Genomic DNA, 16421 nt, shown 5'->3' with positions numbered 1-16421 from the left:
TTGTCTATTGCAAGCACTCGGCATAGATCGTATATATCCGGGTTTCATATATCTGAGTAAGGCGTATGGTCGCAACAAGGAACCGTACAGAGGCTACGTACTCACGTTTCTTATCTCATCTGCGTTTGTACTCATAGGTGAGTAATATGAGAGACATACTCAGACACAGACCACACGCGTCCTGTCCGTACCTCGTCTATTGCAAGCACTCGGCATAGATCGTATATATCCGGGTTTCATATATCTGAGTAAGGCGTATGGTCGCAACAAGGAACCGTACAGAGGCTACGTACTCACGTTTCTTATCTCATCTGCGTTTGTTCTTATTGGTGAGTAGTATGAGAGACATACTAAGACACAGACCACACGCGTCCTGTCCGTACCTCGGCTATTGCAAATTGCAAGCACTCGGCATAGATCGTATATATCCGGGTTTCATATATCTGAGTAAGGTGTATGGTCGCAACAAGGAACCGTACAGAGGCTACGTACTCACGTTTCTTATTTCATCTGCGTTTGTTCTTATTGGTGAGTAGAATAGAATCTTCTCTTCTTCTTTATTCTTCGCCTTTTCCTGTGTACAGACGGAGTTGGCGTTTTTCGTCAGCCTCTCAATCAGTCCTAACTAGGGTGATTGCTTTGGGCTGACATTTGCTTTTGGCTACAAATTTTACAAGTAGATGGTGGATGCTCTTCGCATTCAACCTTGGCTATTTTCTTTCTTTTTTTTTAAGAGGTTTGACAGAGGGAACTGTAACTGCTATGGTCTTATCGTCCCGAAATCGAAGAGAAAAGGAAGACAGGATAGGAGAAAGCCAGCCGTTCCGAGAACGAACATTATCCCATCAGGATAAAATCCGCCCCGAGCGGGATTTGAACCCGCGGCCTAGCGCTTACAAGGCAGACGCACTACCAACTAAGCTAACCAGGCTGGCTGCTATTTCTTTAGCAAGGGGAATTCAGGCTAGTATACTCTCTGTTTAAAGTCCCCCAGCCAGACTGGTCTACTCCCTGTTTATCTTTATGAGCTTTCTCGTTCACTGAACCACTAAGCTCGTTCCAGCTATGTACTGGGTCGATTAAATTACTTACTATAATGTGAAAGAACTCCTACCATCACCATCCCCCAAGCCTTCGTTCCAGCTATGTACTGGGTCGATTAAATTACTTACTATAATGTGAAAGAACTCCTACCATCACCATCCCCCAAGCCTTTTTTTTTAGAAAAAGATTGTATCTCGGCACCGCTTTCGCATTACTTCAAGGCACTTTCTTTTACATCCCAGTGTACCAGGATTGGCCTATCTGGCTGGGGGGCCTTAAACAGGGAGTAGACCAGCCTATTCGCTTACTTACTATAATGTGAAAGAACTCCTACCATCCCCCAAGGCCTTTTTTTAGAAAAAGATTGTACATCGGCACCGCTTTCGCATTACCTCAAGACACTTTCTTTTACATCCAGTGTACCAGGATTGGCCTATAGTGGTCAAGTTCCTTTACATTTGACAACAACATCAGAATATCTTTACACGAACCGATTTGGCAGGATTTTCCCTCATTTAAGGATCGGGTTCCTCTGATAAGACTTCTTCTTCTTTACATTCCTCTCCTATCGGAGGTTGGAAATTATATAATAACAATGTGGTGTCTGTTTCTGGCAGCGCTGAAGAGTTGCTTGGAGTTGTAATCGAACCAGTCCTTGAGGATTGTCGACTTAAAACTTCGAGCTCACTTCGTTCAATTCTCGATTGATTTCAGCAACGCTTTCGAGTACCGTCTGTCTGTCCTGGTGCTCCGCGTACCGGGCGGTCTCGACTATTCTCACACTGTGGATCTCCCCCCAGATGTAGACGAGAAGGAGGACATCCTGTATGTTAAGGACAAGTATCCGATCCACAGTAATATACTACAGGCGAGCTCCGACTATCATCTGGACCGGAACTCTATTAGCGCCGCAGGTAAACTTCTAGGGAACTCTAAACTTCTAGGGAAGTTCACTGGCATTTATCAACACCTTTGAACAGCCTAGGAGCTTAGATAAAGCTTTGAAGGTCGTCTGTATCTAATACTATGAAGAGGTAGTGCTGGCAGCCTGTTTGAGGGTACCTAGCGCATGTCCTTACAAGCTTGGTTCCTTGGTTACAGATCCGATTCCCCTTCGGCGCGAACTTCATACTAACTACTAAACCTCTCAAAAGAAGTGAAAAAATAAAATAAAATCGTTTTACTTTGTTTTGTTTTCCATTCACAAGAGGGCGTCAAGTTACGTGAGCTGCTACCGAGCAAGGATCTACAATCTATTCAGCAATATCCCAGCAAGAAGGATGAAACCACTAATATAAGTGCCCGGGATCATCCTGGTATGAATATGATGCAATGTTTTGACACCAAGACCAAGCGGGGAACTATTGATGTGTGGTGGCTGTATGATAATGGAGGTAATATATTAGTCTTGTTTCCAAAATAATTTCACAGGAGAGTGCTATTTTCAATCAAATCCCTTTTGGGCATACTAGGTTTCAGTTTCATGAAGGAAAGAAAAGTTTCCATTTTGCCATATTTCATCAAAATTGAACAAATCGTTCAAAGTTATGGTGACTTTTTAATTATTAATCTTCTTCACCTTCTCTTTTTTTTTTTCTACGCCTTTTCCCATGTTCAGATGGGGTGGGCGTTTAAATCAGCTTTAGAGTGATCGCTCTGAGGCCAATTGGTTTTGGCTAAAAGCAGTGATTATTAATATCAAATTAAATAATTTAAAACGTTTTTGGGCAAACAAAACTTTTCTTTTATTATGCCGCAGGTCTGACTATTCTTCTGCCGCACATTCTGAGTAGCCGCAACTCATGGTCAACATGTAAGCTGCGGATATTTGCCCCGGCCCGACACGGACAAGATCTAGAGGTCGAGGAACAAAAGTAAGCCAAGTTTTTGGTCACAGTTAGATATTTGATAGAGGGAACTGTAACTTTGGTCTTATCGTCCTGAAAGCGAAAGGAAGACAAGATAGGAGAAAGTCAGCTCGTTCCGAGAATGAATCTCTTTAGGATAAAATCCGCCCCGGCGGGAATCGAACCCGCGGCTTAGCGGTTACAAGGCTTCACGACCTAGCGTTTATTCTACTTCAATCAAAACTGATCACGTCAGTGAGAGGTATGACATTTTGGACATAAAAGTTGGCCAGCCTAGTTTTTCCCCATCCGTGGCACAAGCTCTGCTTATACGGATGGGTATACCATTTATAAGAAAAATGTATGTTCTGAGTTTTTTGTTGATCAAATATATGTAAATGGAAACTTGTTAAAAAAAAAAAAAACTTGGAAGGTAAAGGACCTGCCTTGTAAGCGCTAGATCGCGGGTTCGATTACCGCCCGGGGCGAACTTTCTCCTATCCTCTTTCTTGTGTTCTTGTCTCTTCAATTTCGGGACGATAAGACCTCCGTTGTTAGAGTTCTCTTTATCAATCCTCCAATTTTACTTTGTTGATTTACATCGTTCCGTCCTTTACCTTTTTTTTTTTTTTTTTTTTTTTTTTTTTTTTTACTTTCCCTATCTTATTGGAAGGAAAGTGATGTATTCGGGTAAAATTTTCGATGGTCAGTTTTTTTCTAGTTTCAAGTCATCAAACTAATAAAGAAGATGAAGAAAATTTAAGAAGAAAAATAATTAAGAAGAATTTCCTTAAATTACTCTAGTACTTAGATTTATTCCAAAAGAACATTTTATTGTTAATGTGGTTTAAAATAAACTTCAATATTATTATTATCACTTATCCCTTTCATTTCCAGTATGGCGGATCTCCTGTCCAAGTTCCGCATCAAATATTCGAGTCTCAAGATGATATCGGACATATCCAAGCCCGTCCAGCCCGAATCCGAACAACTGTTCGACTCTCTCATCCATCAATATCGCACGCATAATCCGGCAACACTGGACGTTGACCTTGATGCGATCCAAGGCAAAACCAATCGACATCTGCGCCTGCGCGAACTTCTCCTCGAGCATTCCAACGATGCCACATTGGTCATCATGTGAGTACTAGTAGATTCGTAGAAGCCCATGCTTTGGGGCTGTTTAGCCCGTACACCTAAGCCTCAGAGTGGAGTTTTTACGTATGGACTCACATGATGATTTAATGTGAGTACCTATGTAGTATGTTGTGTCATTTGGCAACCCAGACTTTGGGCAGCTCATCAATAAATTGTTATTTTTCGGCTCTTGGAGTTCGGGGTACACTCCGCCTCGTGAAGACAATTGGGTAACTACTTCAATCGTGTAGCGACCTGTTACGGCATTACCAATCTAAAAAGATTGATGAGCAATGAAATAGAAGGAGGCACTCAGTTATGCTGTGATATCCACAAAAGTTGTGAAGAAGCTCTCTGCTTTACCACAAGTAATCGTGATTTGATTTCTCGGAACGGCTGGCTTTCTCCTATCCTGTCTTCCTTCTCTCTTCGATTTCGGGACGATAAGACCATAGATGTTACAGTTCCCTCTATCAAACCTCTTTAAAAAAAGAGTGTTTCGCGAGATCAAATTTAGCAAGGACGATAAGACCATAGATGTTACAGTTCCCTCTATCAAACCTCTTTAAAAAAAGAGTGTTTCGCGAGATCAAATTTAGCAAAAAAAAGTCTACAGTGTACCTACTAGCACCATAACATAAGAGATATACCTTATCGTCCCGAAATCGAAGAGAAAGAGGACAGGATAGTAGGAGAAAGCCAGCCGTTCCAAGAACGAACCTTATCTGTTTAGGATAAAGTTCTTCCAGAGCCGGAATAGATCTCGCAGCTTGCAGGGATGCTTCCTTATGTTCGATGGTAAGCTCACCACTGGCGAAATTGAAGAGAAAGAGGACAGGATAGTAGGAGAAAGCCAGCCGTTCCAAGAACGAACCTTATCTGTTTAGGATAAAGTTCTTCCAAAGCCGGAATAGATCTCGCAGCTTGCAGGGATGCTTCCTTATGTTCGATGGTAAGCTCACCACTGTTTGTTAGTCATGGCAGATTTCATCTCGATTTACAGACACATCTAGGTATCTTATTATTTCTAACCACTGTTTGTTAGTCATGGCAGATTTCATCTCGATTTACAGACACATCTAGGTATCTTATTATTTCTAGCTATCATCATCTAGGTACCTATATAGGTAGATGTATTAGGTACGATTATGAGTCACATGGTGTCTACACACGTGAATGTATCATTGTTGTGAAATACGTCTCGGTGTAGTGGTCAAGATGTTACCTGGAATTATTTCTAGCTATCATCATCTAGGTATAGGTAGATGTATTAGGTATTATTATGAGTCACATGGTGTCTACACACGTGAATGTATCAATGTATCATTGTTGTGAAATACGTCTCGGTGTAGTGGTCAAGATGTTAACTGGATTAAAAAAGAAGATGAGTGTTTCACCGCCGTTTTTATTTCCAAACAATGAAACAACTGCTACATTAGACGCATGTGGTCTGTCCATGGTGTCTAGGTGTCTACACACGTGAATGTATCATTGTTGTGAAATACGTCTCGGTGTAGTGGTCAAGATGTTACCTGGATGGCCCCGCAACAGCCAGTCACGGAATCAATCATTTGGATGATACAAATTTCTTGACCCCGCCGGGAATCGAACCCGGGTCTCCCGCGCAAGGCGAGCGCAGTGACCACTACGCCATGGGAGCTGACAAAACCAGGTATGAAAAGTTCCATTTTTCCCTTCGAAAAGGGCGAAGAACTTACTGTGGGTTCAAGAGTAAGGTGTATTCTCCTTTCGGAAATAGAATCGATTCGGATGGCGCGCCATATTTGATTTCCTATGGTTTAGTACAGGCGTTATCACACCAAAAGAGGGGAAACGAGCTTCAGAAGAGGGGAAATTCAGAAAGGAGAAAATTAAATTAGTTGGGGAGTAGGACCAGCACCAGCAGTTTGGTCAAAACGGCTTTAAAATTGTAAAAGTTCTACTTTATAAAATTCTCAAAGTTCCATTTTCACGATGGTTGGGTTCACTCTAGCAGCCTCAGTGGCCGAGTGGGTATTACACTAGGCTGGCACGCCGGAGGCCCCGGGTTCGATTTCTGGCGGGGTCGAAGTTTTTTTCGGCACTGTGCTTGGAATATGGGGTGCACTCCGCGTTGTGACTCTGAATTTCAGTTTACCGAACCACAAGACAAGAATAAAATTGATTAATTATTTCTTTTTCCTCCCAACACCCAAATTTGTTCCCAGATGTCAACTGGGGTTCGTCAACCCAGGCCCAGACGTACAAGTCTGCCCTGGCCAGCGCCCACAAGCTTATGTTCGTAGGGGACCACGTTAAGAATTATCGGCCCCAGATTTTAGTCCTCTGCGGTCAACCCCAAGTGAGACCGCCCCTGATTGATCTGGCTCATTGGTTCACTAAGAGTCACTCCTTACTCATCTGCGCTGATGTGGTCAAGGTAAGTGGAGCCAGCCCTTGGAGGCGGTGGTCGCGGGTTCGATTCTCACCCGGGGCGAAATTTATCCTAAACATATCTCTCGATAAGAACTAAGAACCCCGTGCATGATACAAATCGTGCAAACCCGTTTCACTGAGATGAATATTCCATTGGAAATTAAGGCGAATTGTGCCTTTCCCTCTCTATATTAAACCTTTAAACCGCCACCTGCCTCGGTGGCGTAGTGGTCAAGACGCCTGGTAAACAGGATGGCGTGGGTTCGATCCCAGCCGAGGTATGGAATTTTATCCTCATATAATTTGAGAATTTTATAATTTGAGAAGTAGAACAGCCGCGGTTAAAACCCTTCCACCTCTCTCTCTCTCTCTGCTCCTCAGGAGAAACTGTCCTTCAAACGCCGCACCAACCGAACCGCGGCCGCTATCAAGTGGCTTCAACAGAACAAGGACAAGGCATTCTACGTGTTAGTGGATGATGGCCAATTTGACGATAATGTAGCGGCTCTCATGAAATCAGCAGGGCTGGGTAAACTGCGGCCCAATGTGATCATGTTGGGGTTTAAGAACGACTGGATGACATGTCCTGTGTCTGATCTCAACGCTTATTATAACGTGATACAGTGAGTACAAGTAGTTTAGAATAGAATAGAATATATCTTGTTTAAATACCAGCACTGAAAAGTCCGTTTACTCGCGCAGTCTAGTTTAGTAGATCTTATTCTAAGGCAGTGGTTCTCAAACTTTTTTTTTGCATGGCGCCCTTTGGACATATTCTCATTTTTTCACGCCCCCCCTACCTTACCCAACCCCTCGGTATATTATTTTTACCTATGGGTTTTATGGAATTTTAAGAAAAAGTTTCAAAGCTTTGAAAAAAAAGAAAAAAAAAAAAAAAAAAAAAAAAAAAAAATGGTCGGAAAATTGTAAGCATAAGAAAAAGGTGATCTTCAAAGAAAGAAAAAAAAAATGGTCGGAAAATTGTAACCATAAATGGGGCCACTGCATTTACGTAAAATTGTAAACATGCTGAGTGGAATGTTGATTTTACGTTCACGTTAGATTTCTATCGGTATCTTTGATTTTTTTTTTTTAAGAGGTTTGACAGAGGGAACTGTAACTGCTATGGTCTTATCGTCCCGAAATCGAAGAGAAAAGGAAGACAGGATAGGAGAAAGCCAGCCGTTCCGAGAACGAACATTATCCCATCAGGATAAAATCCGCCCCGAGCGGGATTTGAACCCGCGGCCTAGCGCTTACAAGGCAGACGCACTACCAACTAAGCTAACCAGGCTGGCTGCTATTTCTTTAGCAAGGGGAATTCAGGCTAGTATACTCTCTGTTTAAAGTCCCCCAGCCAGACTGGTCTACTCCCTGTTTATCTTTATGAGCTTTCTCGTTCACTGAACCACTAAGCTATGCTCTTTTTTCCTCAGCTGAACTGAATGCCATCGCTCCTCTCATCTCAAACTTCTACCTCGCTTCGTACGCTCTGATTAACTTCTGTACATTCCATGCAGCCCTCATCAAACCACTGGGCTGGAGACCCACCTTTAAGGTGAGTTGAACAGTGTGATCTGGGTAAAACTACTGGAAAATCCGTTTCATAGTTCGAGGCAAGGGCAAAGGCTCTGCGAAACCGCCCGAATTTTGCTCGCGAACTGGGAACTCGGGACCCTTTGGAAGATTCATTCTCTACTGAAATAGATATTTGTAGTGATGTGTCTCATGAAACTGTTTCGAAACGCGGTTTCGAAACCGAGAATACGGATCTGGTTTCATGAAACCGCTGAGTTAAAGTTTCGGAACTTGAATAAAGGAAAGAGAAAGACAGAAGCGCACTACAAACTATGTCGATAACTACTGAACTGAAACTGAAACCTCCCTGCTTACTGCTTAAGTCTGCTTCGTTACGTAACGGACCCGAAGGTTTCAAGGTTTCGGTTTCAGTTTCGGAACTCAGATCCGAAACCTTAGAGCGTTTCGAAACCTGGGATCCGGAGCCCTGAAAAGTTTCATTTTTCCCATCACTAGATATTTGGTTATTGGTATTATTATTATTTACCGGGACGTTTGATAGAGGGAACTGTTACTGGTAAGGTCTTATCGTTCCGAGAGCGAAGAGAGATGGGAGGCAGGATAGGAGAGAGCCAGCCGTTCCGAGAACGAATCTTACCTATTTGGGATGAAATCCGCCCCGGGCGGGAATCGAACCCGTGATATAGCCGCGAGACGCGCTACCCTGCAAGTTAACTAGGCTGGGATAACTCTTGAATGGCCCATGGCAAACTTGGATGAAAAGTGACTTTTTTTCTCCTATTCTTCTGCCGCACATTCTGAGTAGCCGCAACTCATGGTCAACATGTAAGCTGCGGATATTTGCCCCGGCCCGACACGGACAAGACCTAGAGGTCGAGGAACAAAAGTAAGCCAAGTTTTTGGTCACAGTTGATATTTTTTTTATTTATTTATTTACACGCTAAGCAACAAGGCCATGTGTGACAGTTAGATATTTGATAGAGGGAACTGTAAGTTTGGTCTTATCGTCCCGAAAGCGAAAGAAAGACAAGATAGGAGAAAGTCAGCTCGTTCTGAGAATAATGAATCTCTTTAGGATAAAATCCGCCCCGGCGGGAATCGAACCCGCGACTTAGCGGTTACAAGGCTTCACGACCTAGCGTTTATTCTACTTCAATCAAAACTGATCACGCCAGGTGTTTTTTGTTTACCCGCCTTTGTCATTCTGTCATACTTATAGGAAAACTGAGGATTTCACATTTCACTTCAGTCAGAGAGTTGATCAAGATGGAGTTTGGTATGCTCTAAAACCAGACGGGGAAATATCTTTCACCCCTTACATCACATGACTTTAATTTATCAATTTTCTTGACATTAGCGTCTGCCATCCCAAGATGAATTTTGACCTGTCACTATAAAAAAAAGAAAACTAGGGACTGAAGACGTGTTTTGGCACTAAAAAACTAATATTTGGACGCACTTTAATGATAAAAAAAAAGTAAAAAATAAGAATGATAACATGCTTTTTATCCCTATAGGACAAGGAAAAAATACTTGGATTTTCTTAGAACAGTTGTCAAACTAGGTAGCTGTAGCTATATTTAGTTGATATTAGAAAGAAAAGTAAACCTTGCTGTAATCTAGCAAAACAGGGCGGAACTGAATAAAAAAAACTACACAAAACCAAGTAAAAAACAGTGCGGCGGAGGAATTACGCAAGATCAAGTACAAAAACCGTTCCAGAGACCCAGTAAAACAATCGCCTGCGGCGCAATGTCTCCCCTAATGGAAGGCCCGTGTGATGAGGCCCAGAAGAGGCTTATCATGAGCGATATCAACGAGACTGATGATGACAAAATCGAGCACAACCGGGAAGTTCTCCGAGGCTGGATACGAACCCAGCCTCATCTACCACAGAACTATGGTGAGTAACCGAGTAGGTCTACGGTAATATATCAGTTGCGTCGTGTGATGAGGCCCAGAAGAGGCTTATCATGAGCGATATCAACGAGACTGATGATGACAAAATCGAGCACAACCGGGAAGTTCTCCGGGCCTGGATTCGAACCCAGCCTCATCTACCACAGAACTATGGTGAGTAACCGAGTAGGAACGAGCCAAGTAAGTTCCACGGAGCACGGAGTCAATTACCGCCCGGGGCAAACTTTATCCTAAAAGATCCTAAAGTTCGTTCTCGGAACGGCTCTCTATGTATATCCTGTCTTGCTGTCTTCCTTCTCTCTTCGACTGAGGGAGGATAAGTTCGTTCTCGGAACGGCTCTCTATGTATATCCTGTCTTCCTTCTCTCTTCGACTGAGGGAGGATAAGACCTCCGCAGTTACAGTTCCATCCATCAAACCAAAGAAAATAATCGAAAGGTGGATTTAGTCTGCAGAAAAGGTCAGCTGTAAGCTCAACCAGAAATCGGTGAGTTTCGCGAACGGCAAACTCCACCAAAAGGAACATGGGGGCATGGTTAGCCCAGTGCTGACGCACTTGCTTCCCATGCAGAAGACCTGTGTTCGAACCCCAACCTCGACAAAAAAAATGTACTAGTATTTCGATTGTAACTATTTCAACGGGTTACTTTCTGGTGTTCTCGTGTTGACCCAGCACCTAAATGGGAAGTATTGTGTCTCTACGTGATGGGCATGCTACGACACAAACCAGCGCCTAATTTAGCAGTTGTTTCATTTTCTTGTTTGCGGTGTGTGTAGTGTGTACTCAGATGAAGTTAACAAAAACTTGTTCGTTTGAATTTTAACAAAATCACGTTTGCACTTTTATTTAGGTATTTGGTTCATAACTTTGATTTACTATTTACTAATGATAGATATTGGGCTTTGAAATAAATTAAATTACGTAGGTAATGTTCGGTTTCGATTATTAATTTTTAGAATTTTGAACCAATTTTCTATTAGATAGGTAGATACCTACAGTTTTCAAAATTTCGCTTTTTTTGTCTTGTTGTTTTTTGTTTACCCGCCTTTATCATACTTATAGGAAAACTGACTTCAGTCAGACAGTTGATCAAGATGGAGTTTGGTATGCTCTAAAACCAGACGGGGAAATATCTTTCACCCCTTACATCACATGAATTTAATTTATCAATTTATTTGACATTAACGTCTGCCATCCCAAGATGAATTTTGACCTGTCACTATAAAAAAAGAAAACTAGGGACTGAAGACGTGTTTTGGCACTAAAAAAGTAATATTTGGACGCACTAAAAAAAAGTAAAAAATAAGAATGATAACATGCTTTTTATCCCTATAGAACAAGGAAAAAATACTTGGATTTTCTTAGAACAGTTGTCAAACTAGGTAGCTGTAGCTATATTTAGTTGATATTAAAAAGAAAGAAAAGTAAACCTTGCTGTAATCTAGCAAAACAGGGCGGAACTGAATAAAACAAACTACACAAAACCAAGTAAAAAACAGTAGATTACCTTGTCAATACATAAATTGATCTCCCTAATATAAATCATAATACATAGGTAGGTTCAATACATAAAAAATTCAAGATATGTTTGTATGTAGGTAGGTAGGGGGGTTTTTCAAATAAGTAGGTAAGTAAGTTTTCAAGGACTTGGGTTTTTTTTATGGGTTCCCTTTAAGTGGCAGGGTTCTCCTGGAGGAGCTCTTCCACCCAACCGCTGATTTTTCCTTATGAGCCTTCAAAGCTATGTCCACACATAGTCCATTACCGTCGACTATGTGTGGACAAGCCTTTAGTGATGATCACAGCATTACTAAGTGCCTCCTTATATAGTGATGATCACAAGGAAAATACGGGCACACAGAGAGACAGGGGAAGACCAAGAATTTTACAATTTCCAGCTGTGTGGATTTCACCAGGGAGGTCTGGAATTTTCCTGGACTTTGTACCCTTATATCCCTATGAAGAGAAGGCTTGCGGGCTAAACGTCCCGGGTTCAATTTTCGGCTCTGTGCTTGAAGTTCGGGGTGCACTCAGCCTCGTGAGGACGATTGAGTAGCTACTTTAATCAAGTAGCGATCAGTGGCGGCATTACCAGTGTAAAAAGATTGATGATAAATGAAGGAATTCATAGTACAGGAGGCACTTAGTAATGCTGTGAAGAAGCTCTCTGCTGTACCACAAAGAATTCATGATTTGATATGAAATTAATAGTAAAGGAGACACTTAGGGCCGAATGCACAGTCGTACCTTAATGATTAGGAATTCCTTTTAGTGCTTTCCTAAAATTCATAAGCATAGTGGATCCTAATTCCAAATAGAAGAGAAGAAAATATAGAAATTATTTTTTTTNNNTGTCTTCCTTCTCTCTTCGATTTCGGGACGATAAGACCATAACAGTTACAGTTCCCTCTGTCAAACCTCTTTTTTTTTTAAAAAAAAAAGGCTGGCTCGCTTCCGTCTGTGGGAATTCTGAACTCTGGGATAGTTCAGGCTTCGCCTCTGACAGTAGATTTGACTCCCCCCCTACTGACCCCTGCGAGAGGATAAGATAGACTACGTGCTGATGATTATAAACAATACGCACGGTATCATAGTCCCATCTCACATCTAGAGGAAAACCTACTGTATTATCTAACCCTTCTAAACAAGTGTAAAGTGTAGTCACAGAGGCATCTTCAAAGCTGTCAGAGTGAGAGATCTTATAGTGTTGGTGTGATGATTATAAACAATTTGCACGGTATCATAGTCCCATCTCACATCTAGAGGAAAACCTACTGTATTATCTAACCATTCTAAACAAGAGTAGTCACAGAGGCATCTTCAAAGCTGTCAGAGTGAGAAATCTTATAGTGTTGGTGATTTATGGATTAGCAGTAGGCACTTTGTGATTTTTGCTATTAATTTTGATTACAAAAAAAAAAAAAAAAAAAAAAATGAAAAGGGTTTTGACTTTTGACAAAACCTTTTTATTTTCCTTATCTAGGTACATATAATGTAGGAAAGGAAATAAAGTAGGTACCTACATAATGTAATGGGGTCAAATTTTCGATGGTCAGTTTTTAGTGCCAAAACACGTTTTTTAGTGTTTGGGATTAACTTTAAACGTTTAAAAATTTGACCCGATTACATTACTTTGCTTCCTATAGGATAAGGAAAGTAAAAAGGGGTTTTGACTAAACCCCTTTCGATGTTTGAATTTTTCGATTCCCACTCGGGGCGGATTTTATCCTGAACGGATAAGGATCGTTCACGGAACGGCTGGTTTTCTCCTATCCTGTCTCTCTTCTCTCTTCGATTTCGGGACGATAAGACCTTAGCACTCTTAACAGTTACAATTAATGCCACGAGGACCGAAAACTGAACAAAAAGGGAACGGATAAGGTTCGTTCTCGGAACGGCTGGCTTTCTCCTATCCTGTCTTTCTTCTCTCTTCGATTTCGGGACGATAAGACCTTAGCACTCTAAGCAGTTACAATTAATGCCACGAGGACCGAAAACTGAACAAAAAGGGACCAAAAATTGCTCATGTCATAGGAAATGAACAGCCAAACATAGTATTGGAGTCAAGGTGTTAGTCGATTGGCACAAGATCTCAATAATTGGCATCCATTTCTAGTCATAAATTGTAACATTACCACTAACTAGATAGTACTACCATTCACCATAACCTACGTCAACAGGTAAAAACATCTCTTTATACAATAATTAAATCAATACCTAGATTACCTTGTCAATACATAAATTGATCTCCCTAATATAAATCATAATACATAGGTAGGTTCAATACATAAAAAATTCAAGATATGTATGTATGTAGGTAGGTAAGTAAGGGGGTTTTTCAAATAAGTAGGTAAGCAAGTTTTCAAGGACTTGGGTTTTTTTTATGGGTTCCTAAAGTGGCAGGGTTCTCCTGGAGGAGCTCTTCCACCCAACCACTGATTTTTCCTTATGATCCTTTAAAGCTATGTCCACACATAGTCCATTACCGACGACTATATGTGGACAAGCCTTTAGTGATGATCACAGCATTACCAAGTGCCTCCTTATAGGTACCTTGCACAATCATTAGTAATGTCATTATTTCCAAGTAATGATGATAAAATATCAGAAAATCCGAAATTCCATCATTAGTAATGACATTACTAATGATCATGTAAGGTACCTATTATAGTGATGATCACAAGGAAAATACAGGGACACAGAGAGACAGGGGAAGACCAAGAATTTTACAATTTCCAGCTGTGTGGATTTCACCAGGGAGGTCTGGAATTTTCCTGGACTTTGTACCCTTATATTCCTATGAAGAGAAGGCTTGCGGGCTAAACGTTCCGAGTTCAATTTTCGGCTCTGTGCTTGAAGTTCGGGGTGCACTCAGCCTCGTGAGGACGATTCAGTAGCTACTTTAATCAAGTAGCGATCAGTGGCGGCATTACCAGTGTAAAAAGATTGATGGTAAATGAGGGAATTAATAGTAAAGGAGGCATGCACTTAGTAATGCTGTGATCATCACTAAAGTTGTGAATAAGCTCTCTGTTGTACCACAAAGAATTCATGATTTGATATGAAATTAATAGTAAAGGAGACACTTATAGTAATGCTGTGATCATCACTAAAGTTGTGAAGAAAGTCTCTGCTGTACCACAAAGAATTCATGATTTGATATGAAATTAATAGTAAAGGAGACACTTATAGTAATGCTGTGATCATCACTTAAGTTGGGAAGAGGGTCTCTGCTTTACTGCAGATAAAGTTCATGATTTGATTGATTGATTGATTGATTGATTGACGTTGTATTCTACTTATTTCCAGTAAGATAGCGCCGTTCCCAATCCTGTCACCGGACGGCTGTCGTATTGTCTATCATAAGATTTCATCGGACGCTGAAACCTTCAACCCTGCCGCCCTCTTCAAGGTAAAACACCGAACGAAGCGAAATTTAATAGAATAGAATATACCTTGTTTATCCTGTCAGAATGAGACTGAAAAGTCCCTTTACTCCCGCAGTCTAAACAAGGTCTTATATATTTCATAGGTCTAGTTTACTTCAATACTTCTTCGCCTTTTTCCGTGTATAGGCGGAGTTGGTGTTTTTCGTTTGGCTGCAAAAAAATTACGAGTGGATGCCCTTCGCACTCCACCTTTGTTATTTATATAGCAAGGGAAATTCAGGCTGGTCTACGCCCTGTTTAAAGTCTCCCAGCCTGACTAAGCTGGTCTACTCCCGGTTTAAAGTCTCCCAGCCAGACTAAGCTGGTGTGTGTCTGTCTGTAAACAAAACAACTCGAGAACGGTAAGAGCAGGAAACTTTTGGTTAAGATCGGTGCAAACGGTTGGCGGTATTTCTACAGCTTTTTGGAGGATTTCGGAATCCGCCGAATAGGATAATGAAAGTCGTGTGATGTTCGCACCAAATTTTTTACTTTTTTCCTTTCCCAGACGATCCTCATGATTTCGGATATCCGACTACACGAGGAGTCATTGTTCCGGGGTGATATATTTGTATGGGATCTGGAATCATTGAGCGTCAAACATATCGCCAAACTGGCAACTCCGCACACCAAGAAAGTACTCATGGCCTCACAGGTGAGTCATCTGACAACACCGCACACCAAAAAAAGTATAGGCTGGCTTAGCCTTTAAGCTTAAGGTCGCTGGCTTTCTCCTATCCTGTCTTCCTCACTTCGTTTAAGGTACAAGAAGTCCTCCTTTGTTACAGTTCCTTCTAGCGTCAAAAATGTCAAAATAATAGCTCCTCTTTAAACGCAGTCTCCGTGAAAACAGTTGTCTGTGCCGCGAAAACTTAAGTTGTGTATGTTACGGGAAAATACCGATGAGCGGCTAAACCTAGGATTTCTTAAATCTTTTGGATTTGACCAGCTTATTTCTAGGTGAATCCTAGGATTTTCCAACACAAACAGAGAAATGTATTAGATGCTGATTTATAAGATCTCAAACGGCTTATCGGACTGATGAAATTTGGTAAACATTGTCAACACAAAGCGCGAATATGTTTAGTTGTAAGGGTCCCATTGGTAAAGCCCGTTGGGACCTTTCTAAGGTCTACAGTTCATTAAATCTCCCTTTGTTTCCCTCAGGATGCATTCCCGCAACGTCTACAGCAGATCCATCTGGTCAATTGTAGTCAACTATCCGAGAAACTAACCAGTCTGTTCAAAATGTTCATGAAACCTAAGATGCGAGACCGGGTAAGAAATTTATGGAATAGGCGTTTATTATAATTTGAGGTTTTCCAGGGGTAATATTACGTCACTGTACATCTGCTAAGGTTTGAAGTGACAGAATTTTTTTATCAATTTGGCGACAAACCTCCCCCGTGGGGCCGGGAAAAGATAGCAACACGCAAATGTTCAGATGATAGACCATCCGGGTACCAACCTACATCACCTACATGCAATGTACCTTTCACGGATTTTAACGGAAATGAACATGTTCATCACATGAAAAAAAGTAAAAAAAATCGGGGTATACCTAAAAACTGATTACACAAAATTCAACTG

General features: G+C 41.4%; 2 protein-coding genes across 2 annotated transcripts in view; both read left to right on the top strand.

Annotated features, from left to right (window-relative positions):
* The window catches only part of LOC103517981 (bumetanide-sensitive sodium-(potassium)-chloride cotransporter), a 37609-nt gene extending 30539 nt beyond the window's left edge, over positions 1 to 7070 (top strand). The window contains exons 11-18 of the mRNA XM_026829892.1: positions 15 to 141; positions 1759 to 1958; positions 2253 to 2438; positions 2804 to 2918; positions 3789 to 4031; positions 4943 to 4980; positions 6236 to 6447; positions 6825 to 7070. Coding sequence (XP_026685693.1) covers positions 15 to 141; positions 1759 to 1958; positions 2253 to 2438; positions 2804 to 2918; positions 3789 to 4031; positions 4943 to 4980; positions 6236 to 6447; positions 6825 to 7070 — 1367 coding nt within the window. The remainder of the gene's footprint in view (positions 1 to 14; positions 142 to 1758; positions 1959 to 2252; positions 2439 to 2803; positions 2919 to 3788; positions 4032 to 4942; positions 4981 to 6235; positions 6448 to 6824) is intronic.
* A 2885-nt stretch (positions 7071 to 9955) lies between these two features.
* LOC103517979 (alpha-tocopherol transfer protein-like) lies at positions 9956 to 16157 on the top strand. The gene is made up of 4 exons (XM_017447643.2): positions 9956 to 10059; positions 14713 to 14815; positions 15340 to 15486; positions 15999 to 16157. The coding sequence occupies exons 1-4, from the start codon at positions 9956 to 9958 to the stop codon at positions 16140 to 16142; spliced, it is 498 nt and encodes a 165-aa protein (XP_017303132.2). The 3' UTR covers positions 16143 to 16157.
* The last annotated feature ends 264 nt before the right edge of the window (positions 16158 to 16421 follow it).

This window comes from Diaphorina citri, unplaced genomic scaffold (assembly GCF_000475195.1).
Source record: "Diaphorina citri unplaced genomic scaffold, Diaci psyllid genome assembly version 1.1 scaffold2026, whole genome shotgun sequence".
In the NCBI taxonomy this organism is placed as follows: Eukaryota; Metazoa; Arthropoda; class Insecta; order Hemiptera; family Psyllidae; genus Diaphorina; species Diaphorina citri.
The sequence above is the reverse complement of the archived record's forward strand: the minus strand, read 5'-3'. Positions and strand labels throughout refer to the sequence as shown.